The 15,628-nt window shown below is 37.5% G+C and overlaps 1 protein-coding gene across 1 annotated transcript in view; it reads right to left on the reverse strand.

Moving 5' to 3' along the window:
* KAT6A (lysine acetyltransferase 6A) overlaps window positions 1-15,628 on the reverse strand; it is a 30,269-nt gene that overhangs the window by 8,802 nt on the left and 5,839 nt on the right. The window contains exons 4-14 of the mRNA XM_063420149.1: window positions 11,086-11,194; window positions 10,385-10,500; window positions 10,043-10,124; window positions 9,155-9,290; window positions 7,069-7,382; window positions 5,768-5,886; window positions 4,134-4,249; window positions 3,127-3,268; window positions 2,538-2,699; window positions 1,552-1,645; window positions 33-264 (exon numbers count right to left, since the gene is read on the reverse strand). Of these exons, the coding sequence (XP_063276219.1) occupies window positions 33-264; window positions 1,552-1,645; window positions 2,538-2,699; window positions 3,127-3,268; window positions 4,134-4,249; window positions 5,768-5,886; window positions 7,069-7,382; window positions 9,155-9,290; window positions 10,043-10,124; window positions 10,385-10,500; window positions 11,086-11,194 (1,622 nt within the window). The remainder of the gene's footprint in view (window positions 1-32; window positions 265-1,551; window positions 1,646-2,537; window positions 2,700-3,126; window positions 3,269-4,133; window positions 4,250-5,767; window positions 5,887-7,068; window positions 7,383-9,154; window positions 9,291-10,042; window positions 10,125-10,384; window positions 10,501-11,085; window positions 11,195-15,628) is intronic.

The raw sequence follows: 15,628 nt of genomic DNA on the forward strand, positions 1-15,628 counted from the left end.
ATTTGGTATTACAACAGGACTCCTGTACTCACTGATCACTACGGAAGTCAAGCATTCGTAAGTGATGCAGAGTGGAAGTGATATCTTGAGGGCAGATTCCAGTCAGCTTACTCAATTTCTTGATGCTTAATTGCTTGTCACGTTGATGATAAAGGCACTCCAATATTACACTTTTCCAATAAGCCATATATGACAGGCGCCCCAGGTCTGACAGGGGCTTCTCTGGAGATCCTGCTTGACCCTCACGCTTTGAAAGCAGATAGCCTAAAGATACACAAGAAAAAAGTTTCAAAATATTAGCTTCTGTTTCCACCCCGACTTCTACAAAGACCTCATATAATAGCTTAGTGCTGCCTACAAGACGTAGACAACAACTGGGAAGGATACTTCGAGGTGTTGGGCCAATTTTTTATTTGCTTGTTTAAACTCCTGTTATTCAGTGATTGAATATGAGATTTCTGAACCCTGCTGCCATCAGACACTGACTATAGGTAATGCCACGAGACGGCAGCAGGTGCCTCCCTAGAAACTGTACCAAGCCTGAAGCACAATTGCAATAGCAATTTTAGAAATGACAAAGGAAAAACACACTCCTAAAACTAATATGACTAGTCATTTTCTTGAAAATTCTCTACTGTCAAACTTCAGGACCATACTGGAGAGTATCAAGCTCTATTTACAGAGATTTTATTAATTTAAGACTGTGATACATTGCACAGGTTCAATAAAGGCTGAGAGGTTATATTCTATCCAGTGAGACAAAGAGGGATGGATGGAAGAAGATTACAAATGTGCCTTCTCATTTCTGTTCTAACATAACTTGCATTTGTTGAGTTCTCAAGACACGTCCTTGAGTTCTTTGGCTTCACCAGTATTTTCAGAAGAACAAAAACTTATCTGTAAAATATATCATTCTGATATAATTCTACCAGAGTTTTCCTCTGAACATGAACTCCAACATTTGTATGTCCACAGAGAGGCCTGTATTATATTGCCCTAGGTATAATAAACGATGTATAGTTATAACTAAATAATAGAATATAGAATAACTAAATGATGTACAGTTACAGGAGAAGTTTTCCCATGATGTTACTGAGATACATGTATGAATCTCAGAATTATTTGAGTGTTCAGAGCTTAAGTATGTCAGGTTTTATTGCTCTCAAAGTTAAATTAAAATGTAAGACACTCATTCACCTAATCAAGCTGCTGAAGATTTCCTCAGACTATGCAGTCTTACAGCTGGCTTTCTGTATAAGGAACTACATGCACAAGACAAGCCTCTGCTAAAATCACTATACTGACACATGCCTTGAGTTTCTACCTTAAGTGGTTTACACAGAAAACATTGGAATTAAGGGAAAAATGATCAATTTGTCTTTAGAGTGGAAGTTCCAACAAAAAGAGTAAATGGTGAAGTTCAGATGATTTTGTGACCTTTAGAAGCCTTTGTCCTGAGATGTGTTTTATTTTGAAAAATATCCACTTCTACAGTTAATCCTTTAAAATATGAAAAGACAGACTAAAAAAAGTAAAGAAAAAGTTCCTTACTGAAGTCAATTAGGAACCTGCCATAGCCCTTACGCTGGTATTGTGGAAGAATCATTATACAGGAAACATTGTACTTCTGTTGGCAGTGTTTTTCCTGTTGAAAAAAAAGCATGACATTAAGAAAGCAGATCAGTGAGAAATAGTGTAAGTTGTTCTGTAAAAATGCCTAAGTAGTTCTAGAGTAAAAAGTGAGACAGGAAGCCACAGTCAGTTTCTTAGGAAGAGTAACACCAAGGAAAGACTTCAAAGAGACAATATTACAACTCTATCATAATTTCAGATAAGGAAAGCAAAAAGAATGAAAACCTGACATAACCTTCTGCTTAGATAACATACAGTAAAGAACATGGGATGCAGAGAAGATAGGTTCTAAGAATAAATCTAAAGGCAGCTAAATTCATTGCAAATGACTGCCAATATTCCAGTGTTTCTTTAAATGTTACAAGCACAAAATACCAAAATCCAGTCTCATACCTGCTGATCTGAGAAAAGAAAAAAAGCTTCAAATAAAACTATTTAAAAATAATTGAAATAATTAAGATAAGAATCTTAACAAAAGCCCTATCTGGAATTTTGGCCCTGTTCCCTCAAAAAAAATAAAAGGTTTCGAATCAGGTGCAAAGTTTGCAAACTTGTTTGGAAAACAATACATATACAGAACAAAAGGTGAGATAAACATAATTACCAAGCAGTTCTATCTCACAAACAGTACTACCTAATCTCCATCAAGAGCAGGAAGTAATTTGAGAAGTTTTTTTATCCACTAGCTGCAGTACAAGTTCCTTAGTAAGTATATGCTATTCAATATTACAGGAAACTGGGGTTTACTAACTCCAAATGTGATATAAAAAAAACCTTTCAAGAGATGTCTATACCTGTATTACATAATTTATTATATAAAAATGCAAGAGCGTAAATTACAACAATTTAAAGAAACCAAAGCAGCACTGCTCATCATACCAAACAATTCCTACCCAAATACTTACCTTGGAAAAGTAACCAACAAGGTGACAGCCCTTAACATCATTCTGTGTCAGCACATAGAAAAGAAATGGCTCCACATCATAATAGAGAGTCTTGTGATCCAAGAAGAGTTTAGCTAACAAGCACAAATTCTGGCAGTAGATAGTGCTGACATTGCCATCAACCTTAGAGACATGAGGAAAAGTTCTGTCACTCCATCTGCTGTTACACAAGGACAGGCTTCACCCAAGTATCCCCATACATTTGAAATGTCTTAACATGAGAGAAGGCTTCTCTGTCACAGGTAGCATCTCAAAGGACTTAAAACATCCAAAGAATAGTGACCAAATCACTGTTACAATCAATAGCTTAAAAGACAACTTAAAATTAATTTCCCTAAAACAAAAATAAACAGGTTTTTACAAAGTGAGTCTTCTATGTTATACGGATGAACAATCTATATGCAAGGTCAGCTCCTACTGGCTGCTTGCTTGTTGCTCTTCACTCTTGGAAACTCAGTGTTTCAAGAATGAAGATTTTTAGGACTATAAAAAAATTTATCACATGATTAAGGTGCTGAGGACCCTATTTTATAGATAATTTCTAACTTACCTCAAAGACTGATATATTATTTTTTCTGTAAATTTCATTGGCTGGAGGATGAAACCAGCCACATTTTTTCATATGCTGTTGGAGAATAGTTCTGCTTTTCATATATTTTAGACAGAATTCACAAAGGTACAACTTCGGTAGCCTGTAAACAAGGATACAGAAAGAACAGAGACTGAAGACAGAGTCCTTTGTATAAATTTCCTCACTCCTGCCAATAGAGAACTTGAAGAAAACAAGTTTACAAAATATACACCAAATATACACCGACCTTGTGTGTGTGCTAATGAGGGCAAAACCACCTTACCATAGTTAAAGTCATGACACTTTTTCTGTAACAAATGAATATTGAAAGAGTGTCCCTAATGTGCTGCATAATTACATTTACATTATGAAGTTACGCCAGAAGAAATAGATTAAAATCCTAAGAGAAAAAACAGTAACTCCCAACTTTGTGTTGTTGATGCTAGGATGGATGAGATGAATATTTCCTATTCCCTTATTTTCCTTGTCATCACAGATGACATCCCAGCTGTATGTACATAAAACCCTTTAGTGATGGGTCACAGCACCACCTACCCACTTGCTTTAAAACCATTTTACATACTACACAGACATGAACAACTGGAATACAAGTATCTCAAAATTCTTGTAATTTAACTCCATTTTTATACTCCAGCTTGGGCTAGAGTATATGAACTCTAGGTTTTGTACACCTAGAACAATTACTTATGACAGCCCACATGTTCTTATTAAATGGCAGAACAGAGTTTCACTTAATTTTCTTTTTCTAGCTATAGCCCTTACAAGTCATTCCTCTTTCCAAATAAATTCAGAAAGTTTGCAGTTTAAGCAATTTGCAAAGTTCTTAAGGAGGAGAACAGCAAAGCAACTATATGTGTAGCACAGCAGAACAGTCTTTCAGACACCAAAATGTAGAAACACCAGATTTCTATGCCTGCTGGAGTACAGCTTTTCCACAAACACTGAAGAACAAAGTAGAGTCTTACCTCGAATATTCCTGTGGATATGGGGAGGAGTACCAGGTTTGGATTTCGTACTTGCCAAATTCGATAACAGAAGGGCAGCGGACTTGTGGATCAGGAGGCCCAGTCACCCCTACTTTCTATGCAAGGGGAAAAAAACCCAAGTTTCCATGAATTTCCAAGTGAAAGACTTTTAATATTAAATAAATTAAAACATTTTTATCTACACAGTCCATCCTGCTTGAACTCACTGGTAATTAGGAAGAGGCAGATGTTGCTCTCTGACATTAAAACCCAGTACTAGTCACACTTTAAGCAACCATGTAATTCACAAAAAGAAAGAATTATTGAACATTATCATACCATGTACCTCCACTACCATTCACAGTGTTGCCTGTCATATTTTTAAAATACAAATTAGTAGAAAGCTAAGTTTAACACAGTCTTTTTTGAGTCTAGCTGTAATTTTCATTCTTGTTATTTCAACAGTGAAAACCAGAAACATAAACTGATCCTAAGGTTAAAAACTAGAATATGCAAGTATTTAACATCACACATTAGTGTCTTCCCAGCTCTGAGACTAGATAGACTACTGTGAATGTAGCAGCAACCAAACCAATATTCAGGATGTGGCTATCTGCTTATCATCACAAGTGCTGAAGAATTAAAGAAAAAGCTCATGTCTATTAGAAGAAAAAAAGTAGAAAATATAGTATTTTAAACTGCTTACACAACCTTTTTTTCCCCCCCATCCCTCTGACAGTAACTGTATATTTTATAGCAAAGTAAGGATACTAAATTCTCTACTTTAAAAGAAAACAAATGCTTTCTCAACTCATGAAGCTTCTATCTCAAAAGACTGTCACACACAGAATTATAGAAATCCAAGTATTCCCACCAGTCTTGCATTGTCATACGAAGTGCCTGGACCGAAGTTACTAACAAATGTGAACATTTTATGCAGGAGGTCAGTAACTAATGTGAAGAGTACCAGTGAATTACCTATATGCAAATTTATTCTAGCACAATGAGACAGCTGTACCCAGGACAATGGGTTAGCGTTTGAAAGGTAACATTTCACATTAACATCTTGCTAAGCTTCCTAAGTGGGACTGGTATCAGCAAAAGTCCCCTCAGGATTTAATCCTAGGCATCCATATTTCATGGAGCTGTAGATGAAAAGGAACAGCAACCTGTATTGGTAAACATCCATCAACGTGTACACAGACACAAACAGCAATGCTCTATCCTGTTCCATAAGGAGCTGAAGTATCTAGAAAAAGAATGTTTTAACTACTCAGAGACTCTATGTGACCCATACTGCTAGCAAGCCATCCCATGTTTTATTGTTTTCACAGTCCACGTTTTACCAGCTATTTAACAGTTCTGAGAGGACTAAAACCACAACCCTCAAGGTTTTTTAGCCACCTTAACCTCTTACACTCTTATGCTCACTTTTATAGTATTCTTCAGCTCTCTTGAGGTCAGTTTGCTGTTACTTTCAAGCAGCAGAAACTAAGCACATTAGCTTCTGTGACAGACAGACTCATCTGAAGTCTGTATTTCTTGTTATTTGGTTGTTGGGGGGTGGTTTTAGATTTGTTTAAGCTTGTTTTAGATTTGGTACTTACTGCCAGACACTGAAAATTTGACTTTACCTGCAGTGCTTGTTCCTGAATATCTCGAAACAACTCCATGTCTTTTTCATTTAAGACATCCTGGCTTCCAAAAAAACGTTCTTCAGTCTCTTGTTTTCCATCCCAGCCATCCTGATTGTCTGTAAATGAGAGAGAAAATTTTCTTCACCTACATTTACAAAAAAGTGTTTGCTTTCAGTGCAGTGGCAAACAACACCTGGCTGTAGTCACACATTGTGCCAGGTTTTATTGATGGGATTTTCTAGTCAGATTTGGGACCACAAAGGAAGAACAAGTTCTAGATTTGGGACCATATAAGTAGTACTGTCCTATATTAAGCAAGTCCAAATGTCGCCACCTAGAAGTACCATGAAGGAATAAATGGCTTACCATTAAGCCTGTTTTTCACAAACAAGGATCACAACTATTGAAATGCCTTATCTGATAAAACCAAAACCAGGAACACCTACATTTATCACCTTAGAAACATCCCTTCAACAAAAACAAACAAACAAACCTAAACAAAAAAAACAACAAAACCCTCTAGACACTTCACCTCACTCCCAAAGCATAAAGTCACATTGCTGTTCCTCCAGCACCAGCAAGGTTAATGCAGGTAACTATTCTAAAGCTGTAAGCATAGTATTTTATTGTGGAATACTTCCCACCACCTGCTTAGGAAAAATTCAGAACCATTCAACAAAACTGCAAATATCTGAATAAAGGAATTTAACAAATGTTCAGGCATAGATAATACTTTAAGCTAGAAAAGCAAAAAAACCAAGGAAAGCAGAACTGCTCTCCAAAGGGAAATGATAGTTTTCCACAAGAAGATGCCAAGCCACACAAACAGGCTCCTCTATGGCTGAGAAAATAAGGAAACATTTGCATGCATCCATAGATTGGAAACTCACGGGTCTGTCGGACTGTTTTTAGTTATCTATTTTCCATTTCATACTTCTACCATGCTGCTCTTAATTTTCATGAACCACTGCCTACGTTATTGCTTTCAAATATGACATTATTTAACCCATTTCCTGGGCTATCTGCAAATGCCTCCTTACCAATTGGCATTCTACCTCACTGTAATCATTCAACCCCTCATCACACCTTGCCACCATATATAAACAGGCTAAGGTCTCTAGGATCACTTTTTCCAGCTCATATTTTCCCTCAATGCACCAAAGATAAATGCATTCCAGTGTTAACATCCAGCTCAAAGTTTCCAGCCTCTACCAATTCTTTCACACTTCGACATCCTAGCCTTTGAATATTTGCTTGGTATACAGGGTACTTACATTGGCAGGGTGAAAAATCTTTACCTGTGGGCCATTCTGAAGTACTAGATTTCCTGGTACCCTTTTTTCTGATCCTATACTGCTGAGAATAGTCTACCACTTCTCCTCGAGCTTTTCGTCCATCAGGGGAGGGAGTGAAGAATTTAGTAAGGCCATCTATAAGCCCTTTGGTTTTCTTGTTAAACTTCAAGGTGTTGCTGCCATCTCTGCAGAAGTCCAAGACATCCGTCTGTTCCAGGTATCCTCCATCTGATGATGCTGACTGGCTGGACAGAGCCATCTTACGCTTCCGACCCCGACCAGGACCTGCGCGAACTTTGCTGAAAGGACCTTTTGATCTAAAGGATGAGAAGGGGAAAGATATGGTCAGGAGATGTGGTAAGACAGCCTACCATCTTCTCTAACAGATTTATCAACCACTCAGAAGGTGAGATGAAGAACTTAATAATACAGGAGTCATCAAGAGTCTGTGTACCGTAGAGGAGCCAGGATTTAAACATCTCAGTAGACTATTTTTCTCTACATTGAACATTATGTAAAACTAATTTGAGTATAAACAATAGATTTTTGACCAAATTTAACACAATATTAAATTTTAAAATCAGTAACCAGCATGAATACATTACACAGAAGCCTTCAATTATGCCATCATTACACACTTACACTTGTCATTTGCCATAGTTTTTGTACTGACAGGAAATTGTTGTAAAAATTCCACAGAAAGTTAATACATGAAGGATGTGCCTATTAGCTAAGATCCATACCACTGACTGTCACCTTAGCTGAAAACAGCGCTGCTCTCCAACCAAATGTCATCTTTAAGGCTGTAAATTTTAAAATTCTATTGAGACGGAAATATTCAAAAGGTGTGTGGATGTGGCTTGGGGATATGGGTGGGGTGAACACAGAGATGCTGAGTTAATGGTTGGTCTCATAGATCTTAGAGGTCTTTTCCAACTTAATGATCCTATGGTTCTATGAGATAATTGAATATTCAACTTTTTTCAGAACGGGTGTCCTTGACTGACTATTTTTAGCTACAGTCTTTTCAGCTACAGAGGACAGAAACAGACAGCTTTCTCCCAAGAAGACAAACTACACACCTTTGCACAATTCTGACATATTTTGTAAATGAAATGATGGAATAAAGGCAAAAAAAATTGTGAATCAATCGTGAAATAAAAGAGAAAACTGTTGAAGCAGATGGCTAGTTTTCCTTTTGCTCCTCTGAATTATACTGAGAGTTCTTCTACAGCAAAGTTATTGTGCTGACCGAAAAAAAAAAAATCATGTTTAATAGAGACACTGCCTCTACGTTTTTATAAGCATTAAATTTTGTAAGGTTGTTTTCCAGAATATCCTGTGGTGCTATTGGTTAGAATCAACTAGTGGTTAAGCTGTCTTTTTCAGCTGATCTGATGTCCAAAACAGATATTCTTGTGCCATGCTCCTTCATTGCTTTGCACCCTGAAGAGTCCAGAGTGCTGCACCACAATCAGCACTGCATAACAATCTTAATTCAAGGAAATTGCTTTGGCTGAACAGTTATCCAAATAATTCCTTCCTACACAAATCCAATTCCTTGACAACTAGTTAGCTGCCCCACAACAACTATGACAAGGCTGCAGCAACACAATCTGTCTCAGCACAGGAGAGCTCTCCACAAATGCAGAAACATGTGGAAGGAAGCAGAAAGGGGCCAAATATTTTCTGGCAGCAGTGTCAGATTAAACGTATGTCAAACACTCTCATATGCTTTATTGTGATTACTTAATTTCATTAAACAACAGAAAGGGTTCTTGGGAAATGCAAAGCAAGGCAATTATGCTGGAAGAAGGAGTCATCCAACAAAAGAGTTTACATGAACAAAATTTGTCTACGACTATAAGGAATAGATAAAAAATAAATAGTGAATTACTGCAAAGAGTAAAAAATCTTGGTCAACAGAAGCATTAAGGTTACTTCTAGTCTTTCACAGTCCTTTTCAGAAAATCTGTAATGAACAGCTCTCAATTGTAAAAGAAAACTTCTCACAAAGTAGACTAGAGACTTCAGAAGTTCCTGCTGTCCTACAGAATCTCACATCTTACTCTTCTTTATAGAGACTTACGTTGTATTTTGATTCTTTAACCTGTTTTTGGGTCGTCCTATTGGGTTAGCATAGCGTCTTTTTATCTGTGCTGCCTTCTTCTGTAAAAGTTTTCTTCCTTTCTTCCGTGGTCGACATATTTGACATATCCACATACCTATAAGACACAAGTCCCTATCATCGAATGCAAGAGACATCTACACAGGACAAAAGGGACAATCACAGTCCACAGGTCTTCCGAGATTAAGGGTAGGAACAGTGCCAAAGGCACCGATTATCACATATACATGTAAGAATTATGCATATGATTCAACAATCTAAGTTCTGTTAATATTCCCCAGCACCTAAAGATTTCCAAACACAAAGGAAGTCTCCTTAATTGGTAGTACATCATCAGGAAACCATCATTTAATGGTTAATTATCCCATTATCTGCTTACGACTATACTACTTCCAACTATCATATACAAAAGTTTTCTTCTAACTACCAAAGAAGAATCTTCCACAGATAATCTGCTTTCTGATTGGAAAGAGAAGTTCATTTGTCCAGAATGTTCTACTGTCCAAATGGTTATCACTTCAAAAACATAAGAGTTGTCTCTTTCTTTTGTACAAGGTTATTCATGCAAATGAAAGCTGATCATCTTAAACTATAGGGATCACTTCCTTCAAACCTCAAGAATTTTTTTCAAAACCCTTCACAGAGAGTAATGTACAGGAAACACGAGATAGTGAACAAAACTGGAGGGGAAGTTCTGACCCTTCTTTGGTTTCTAATACCTGAAAAGTAATTCCATACAAAAATGAGCTAAATGTAGCTAAAAGAGGATCAAATAAGTGGAAGCACTGCCTGCCCACTGATCTCTTCCAACACCATCTTAAATTATCCTTTCTACTACAAAATCTTCACCTTTTGGCATCCTGGTAAGAGGAGGATCACAGCATTCCATATGAAAGCCACGGTCACAGGAGTCACAAAACAGCATGTTATCCTGTTGAAGACAGATAATCTCTTTTTATATGTGCATCAGCATCAAGCCCTCCATTAATCTGTCACCATTTCAGAGAACAGGCACATAGTTTTCACCTATGAACAATACAAGGGTCTGAATTCTGATAGTCTCAGAAAGACTACCAGACTAAACTAAAAGCTACAGATATTTGCCTTTACACTCATTTTATTTTGTAGTTTAACATTAACACCCACAAAACTGGTATCCTCTTCATTCAATCCATACTCCACTGTACTCACAGCATTTTTTCCTTGATCTCTACAGGAACTGCATGTTTTGCATTCAATACACTGCCATCGCAAGGCTTTCACTCGAACTGTCAGCTCTGGAGAGAACTTCAAACAGGATGGGTGACCTAGAGAAGAAAGAGAAAATTTTACTGGTAAAATCATTGTACCTCTGTCAATGGTCACAGATACCTCACACAGAGACTACTTTATCAATTATGTATTCCCATGCACAATTTTGGTTATCCAGATATTCCTATTTTTAGGTCCTTCTAGTCTTACCTACTTTTAACACAAACCAATGCCCTAAATAGCAAATGGCAGGCCCACATACAAAAGAACCCAAAGATGATTCTTCATAACTGAATTGAGGAACATGGTGAAACTGATCTTCATTGCCACATTAAAAAAAAAAAAACTTCCACAAGGGAAATGAATTATTTGTGCTAGGTTAACTTAGCTGTTTCCCCTCAGCTGAATGAACTGTATTGTATGCCACAGAAGCATATTCCTCACATGTGTGGGTCAGCAGGGATGACTGCACTAGATATCTCTATTTTAAGTGGCTGGATTCTTACTAGATGCATATTCCTTCTGTGCACAGGGCAGCGTACCAGCTTTTCTGTCTCAAGGGAAAGGAAAGGAAAAGGAAAAAAAGGAAAGGAAAAAAGGAAAGGAAAAAAACACCAGAAACCCTGTAAATGGTCACCTACCACTGTTGCCACAGTCAGCACAAGAGATGAGCTCTTCAGGTTTCTTGTCCCGATTTTGTTCTTTTGTACCAAGGCAGAAACTGCAAATTGGAATTGGTTCAGCAACCGGCTGTGAGGAAAACAGACAGTAAGAGCACTGGGTATCTCAAGGGAGCCAACTGTAATACACAAAATGACACAGATGTTTATATATCACATAAACATGATGTAAAAAATATCATGTCTCAAAGATTTTACCTGGTTCTCACAGGCAATACAGCACTAACTGAAAAGAAGTTAGTACTCCAAAGTACAAAAAACTGTACAACTGTTAACACTGTTATGAAAAACTAAAATAAAATCTTCCTGCAGAAAATTATGTGAATATGCTATTTAGCGATCACAAGCAGATAAAAAGGTGTGCTCTCTCAGAAAAAATTATGGGTATAGTTAGGCATTGTGTAGCGAAAAAGATGCATTTAAGATGAGGCACAGCACTAGCAAAGTAGGAAATAGATATGAACTAGCCAACAATACATTTGGACTGGAACAAGCAGGACATTTTTAAATTTAAGGACTGGCATTCTACAGCCTCATCAAAGATACAGCAAGTGCAATAACTGTTTGTTTTAAAGTGGTACTTGATCAAAGAATAAGAGTAAAAGGAAGGCCTAATTTAAAATTAAGTGCTGGATTTCGTTATCTAGCAAATTCTTTCTAATCCAATTCTGCGTTTAAATCCTGTGATTTACAGTTTCCAGTGCAAAGATGTACACAAAACTTAATTTAAAAATACAATAAAAATATGCTAAAATCACATCTAAAACACTGGAAATGCGAGTAATGTTATATTACGGCAAGTTTTGAGAAACATTCTTTGTATAGCTGTATCAAGTTACAGTTTGTGATTTCGAACATACCTTTTCAGAATCTATTCTGCAGGTACATATGTGCATACTGTTAATTATTGCATGGAAGCATATGCCAGAAGAACTTCAAGCACCTGTACTCTGCCTAAGCCAAAGCCAAAGCTGTATCCAGAATAGTTTCTTGCATCAATCAGGTTTGTTTGTATTACTGTAATACAGAAACTGAAGATTTGAAAGCTCTACCTTTCGTTCAGTGTTCAGACATAGCACACACACGACACTTTCAGTCTGAGGTGTGGTCCTTAAAGCACCCATCAGATGAAAACAACCTAAACACCTTGAAAATTTGCTGTTTCAAAACTGTCACACAACAGAAATGAAAGCCTGACATTCTTCATTTAGAACACAAGTATTTATATTAACCTTTGGGTAAATCCCAAATGATGCTGAAGTATAAACTAATATGAAATCACCTGCCCATCAAACTACTTCAGTTTGGAATATGGTCACAGGATTAGTTAATTGAAGGATTGCAGGTTTTGCTTCTTTTGAGAAACAGAGAAAACAAGACAACTATAGATAGTTATGCCAAGCATACAAATCATTAATATCCAAGTGAGAGGGGGAAGCCAGCACTTCACTGCCCACAGGCAGTACCTTTCCAGCCACAGTCACCCAGCAACATTAGCTGAAATCAGCTATGCAGGGGTTCCCCATCCTTTAAACAGAAAGAGGGGATCTACTGTACACAAATTGTTCTCTATTTGTTCATGACTGGACTCTAGGTGCCAGGCAGCTGGCTGCTTCCAGCCAGTATCAGGTTTACTGGGGAAAAAACCTTGTGTATGAAGGGTCAGTCAGTGCTTTAATTTCTTTGGAATCAAGATTTCAGGAATTACTTTTACTTTCTGCCTTTTGAAAGGAAAGCTGTAACTTGCAACTTTTCAGGGGAGAAATAAAATTATTTCACGTATCCTCTGCAGGAAGTTCATGAGCAATTTATTTCATCAAAAAGAGTTTTATAGACTGTCAACAGTAATTTGACATTAAGACAGTAATTCTTTTCTATTCTAGCCAGTATTTGTGCACTCTGTTCACCCCCACAGTCCTTCAAATTTGGAAGCTCACATGTAAACACAGTTCAGGTTTAGAAGAACCAGATCAAAGACTATCCTTCACAGGTTCAATATTTCCTGTATTTACCACCCCTGGCAAGCTGCAAGCAAATACTTGACCACATTTAAAAAAAAAACAAAACATCTAAACTTTGGGGAAAGGCTCTACTAGAATTCAAAATGTTTTAGAATAATTAATTAAATTGGAACAATTTTGAATGTGGAGATCAGGCTACTCTTCCAAAGCTTCTGTGTGAGGCAGTTCTGGTAAGTATAGAGAGATTTCACTGCTGCTGTGTTTGTTCAGCAAAGAACATCCTGGCAAGTGAAAAATGCAAGCACACAATGAAAGATTTGTGAAAACAAGACTGGAAGCAGGCAGCTCAGTTTCATACCACAAATTTTTGGCAGACATTCAACTCCTTCTGCTGTTTTGCTTGCAAGTGCATCTATCTGTGTGATGTCACCAGATTTAGTGAGGGAGGGAGCTAGAAAAAATTGGACTGACAGTGTCTTACAGCCTGCCAGCCTCCCAGCACATGTTGTTACCATACAAAGAGTTTCTAGAAACCAAATGTGCCTTAAAGATTGACAGATTGTATGCTCTCCTAAAGGCAACTGTGGAGAAGTGCCTATGGAAAAAGTGTGCATGTGTAGTAATTTTACAACATCAGTTTTGGCCAATCCATCTGCTTTGTAGTCTTCTTAATTTAGGAAAAGTGAGGTTAGGAAATGCCTCAAAACTCACAGTCAAGTTTGCAGGCCACGATGTCACAATGGTCATTTGCCAATAATGTTAAAGCACTTCATCTTACAGATGTTTTAATACCATCTGAAGCTCCCTTGATACCAGAACTATCTTTATCCCATCATCACATATATGCTTCTGGTGGACTAGAGGCCAACATGACTTAATCACAACTCACTAGAATAAATATCTGAAATCCTTGAACAAGCAAATGACCACCTACTTCACAGAGACTAAAGGACTCAGCAGTCTGTCACACATAGTGTTTGTTCATCAGATTTTATTGACTGCATGTTTGGACTTAAGAACACGGAACCTATTTTTCAACTAAAATGGCAGTACTTCATTTAATAACTATTGCTTTTAAAATGTTTTTTTCCACCATCACTACGACTTAAGATAAAATTGCTGGGAAACTAGGAGAAAAGAAAGGACAGAACCTGTCCTCATTCTCTTGGCCGTTTCTTCCCTTCCTACATAACAAAGCTAACACTGGAATCAAGGTGTGGTTTCTTTATCAACATGCTCCATCATCTACTCTCTTCCCTGTCTGACTAGCCTTTAAAGCTCTGTTGCAAATACAATTCCTTTATTCACCTAACTTCAGAGAGATGTCATTCCATATCTGTCAATAATCTACTGGACAGAAAGGACTGATAACAGGGATCTAGCCAATATATTGGACTAGTCCCCTGCTTTTTAATCCATTATCCTGCACTCAGCTTCTGCTGAAATTGTGTTGGAGAACACTGTTAAAAAGACTTCCTCCACAGCAGTACTCATTGACCCAGGTACTCATCATAACATGATGTCTTCCCACAGTGACATATTTTGCCTCTAAGTTATTATAACTCCAGACACTGCCAGTGCCACTCTTGGTACCATTCAGCCCCATTCCATGCTAAATGCCTCAGTTCACAGCATCCATTCACAGGTGTCCATGGCAATAGCATTTAGGACCTGCTTAGATTTGCTCAATTTTTAAGAGCTACTTCACCTGTTCACTAATCAAGTGAACGAAGTTCTAAGTAATTTTTTAACACTTGGGTTTCCAGAGTTACACAGTGTACAGATGGAGGCCATCTGTTGTCAACTACGAGGTTTTTTTAGACAGAACTACAGACTTCTCTTCCCCAGAACCAGCTGGAAGACAGTGAATCCTAATCCTCCTCCAGCTGGGAGCCCAAGCTTGAGCAGCGCCCTCGGAGAGATGAGCTCTCAATATGCAATTATAGTGTTCTGGTTGCAGATCATTTATGTACTCCACCCCACACAAATCAATCCAAAGATAACCTCTTTACCAGTAATCAGTCAGTTCCTTCATTTAAGACATGGAATTAACAATTACTAATTTTAAACAGGCACAATATAGCAATAGGGCCTTCAAAACAACTATGATACCCTCAAAGCATATGAACTTTCTAAAAAGATACAAGAAGTTTGGCTTCATTTGAGTTTACAAGTGCACACTGGGATCTAGAACTACTATTGGCAAGAGGGAAGGCCTGAAGGATGCTGCATTTAAAATAGCCCACAGTTAAACTGATTGCTAAGTGCCAACAGATACAAATAGCAACACAAAACTAGGAAACAGACACGTCATAAGGAACATGCAAGACACCAGCACTGGGAATCTACTTTAAATATTACTCCTACTTTTCAGCCACAAAAGTTCCTCTCATTTTTTTTTCATTAAGCACTTCCAGAATTTCGGCTTTATAATCTTATCTGTTCTGCAGGGTAATACTAAGATATTTACTTAAAGGTTGCTGCAGCCATGGCCAGTTTTAATTGACATAAAAGACAGTTTCAAGGACAGTGCAAATGGATAT

This window comes from Prinia subflava, chromosome 29 (assembly GCF_021018805.1).
Source record: "Prinia subflava isolate CZ2003 ecotype Zambia chromosome 29, Cam_Psub_1.2, whole genome shotgun sequence".
NCBI lineage: Eukaryota > Metazoa > Chordata > Aves > Passeriformes > Cisticolidae > Prinia > Prinia subflava.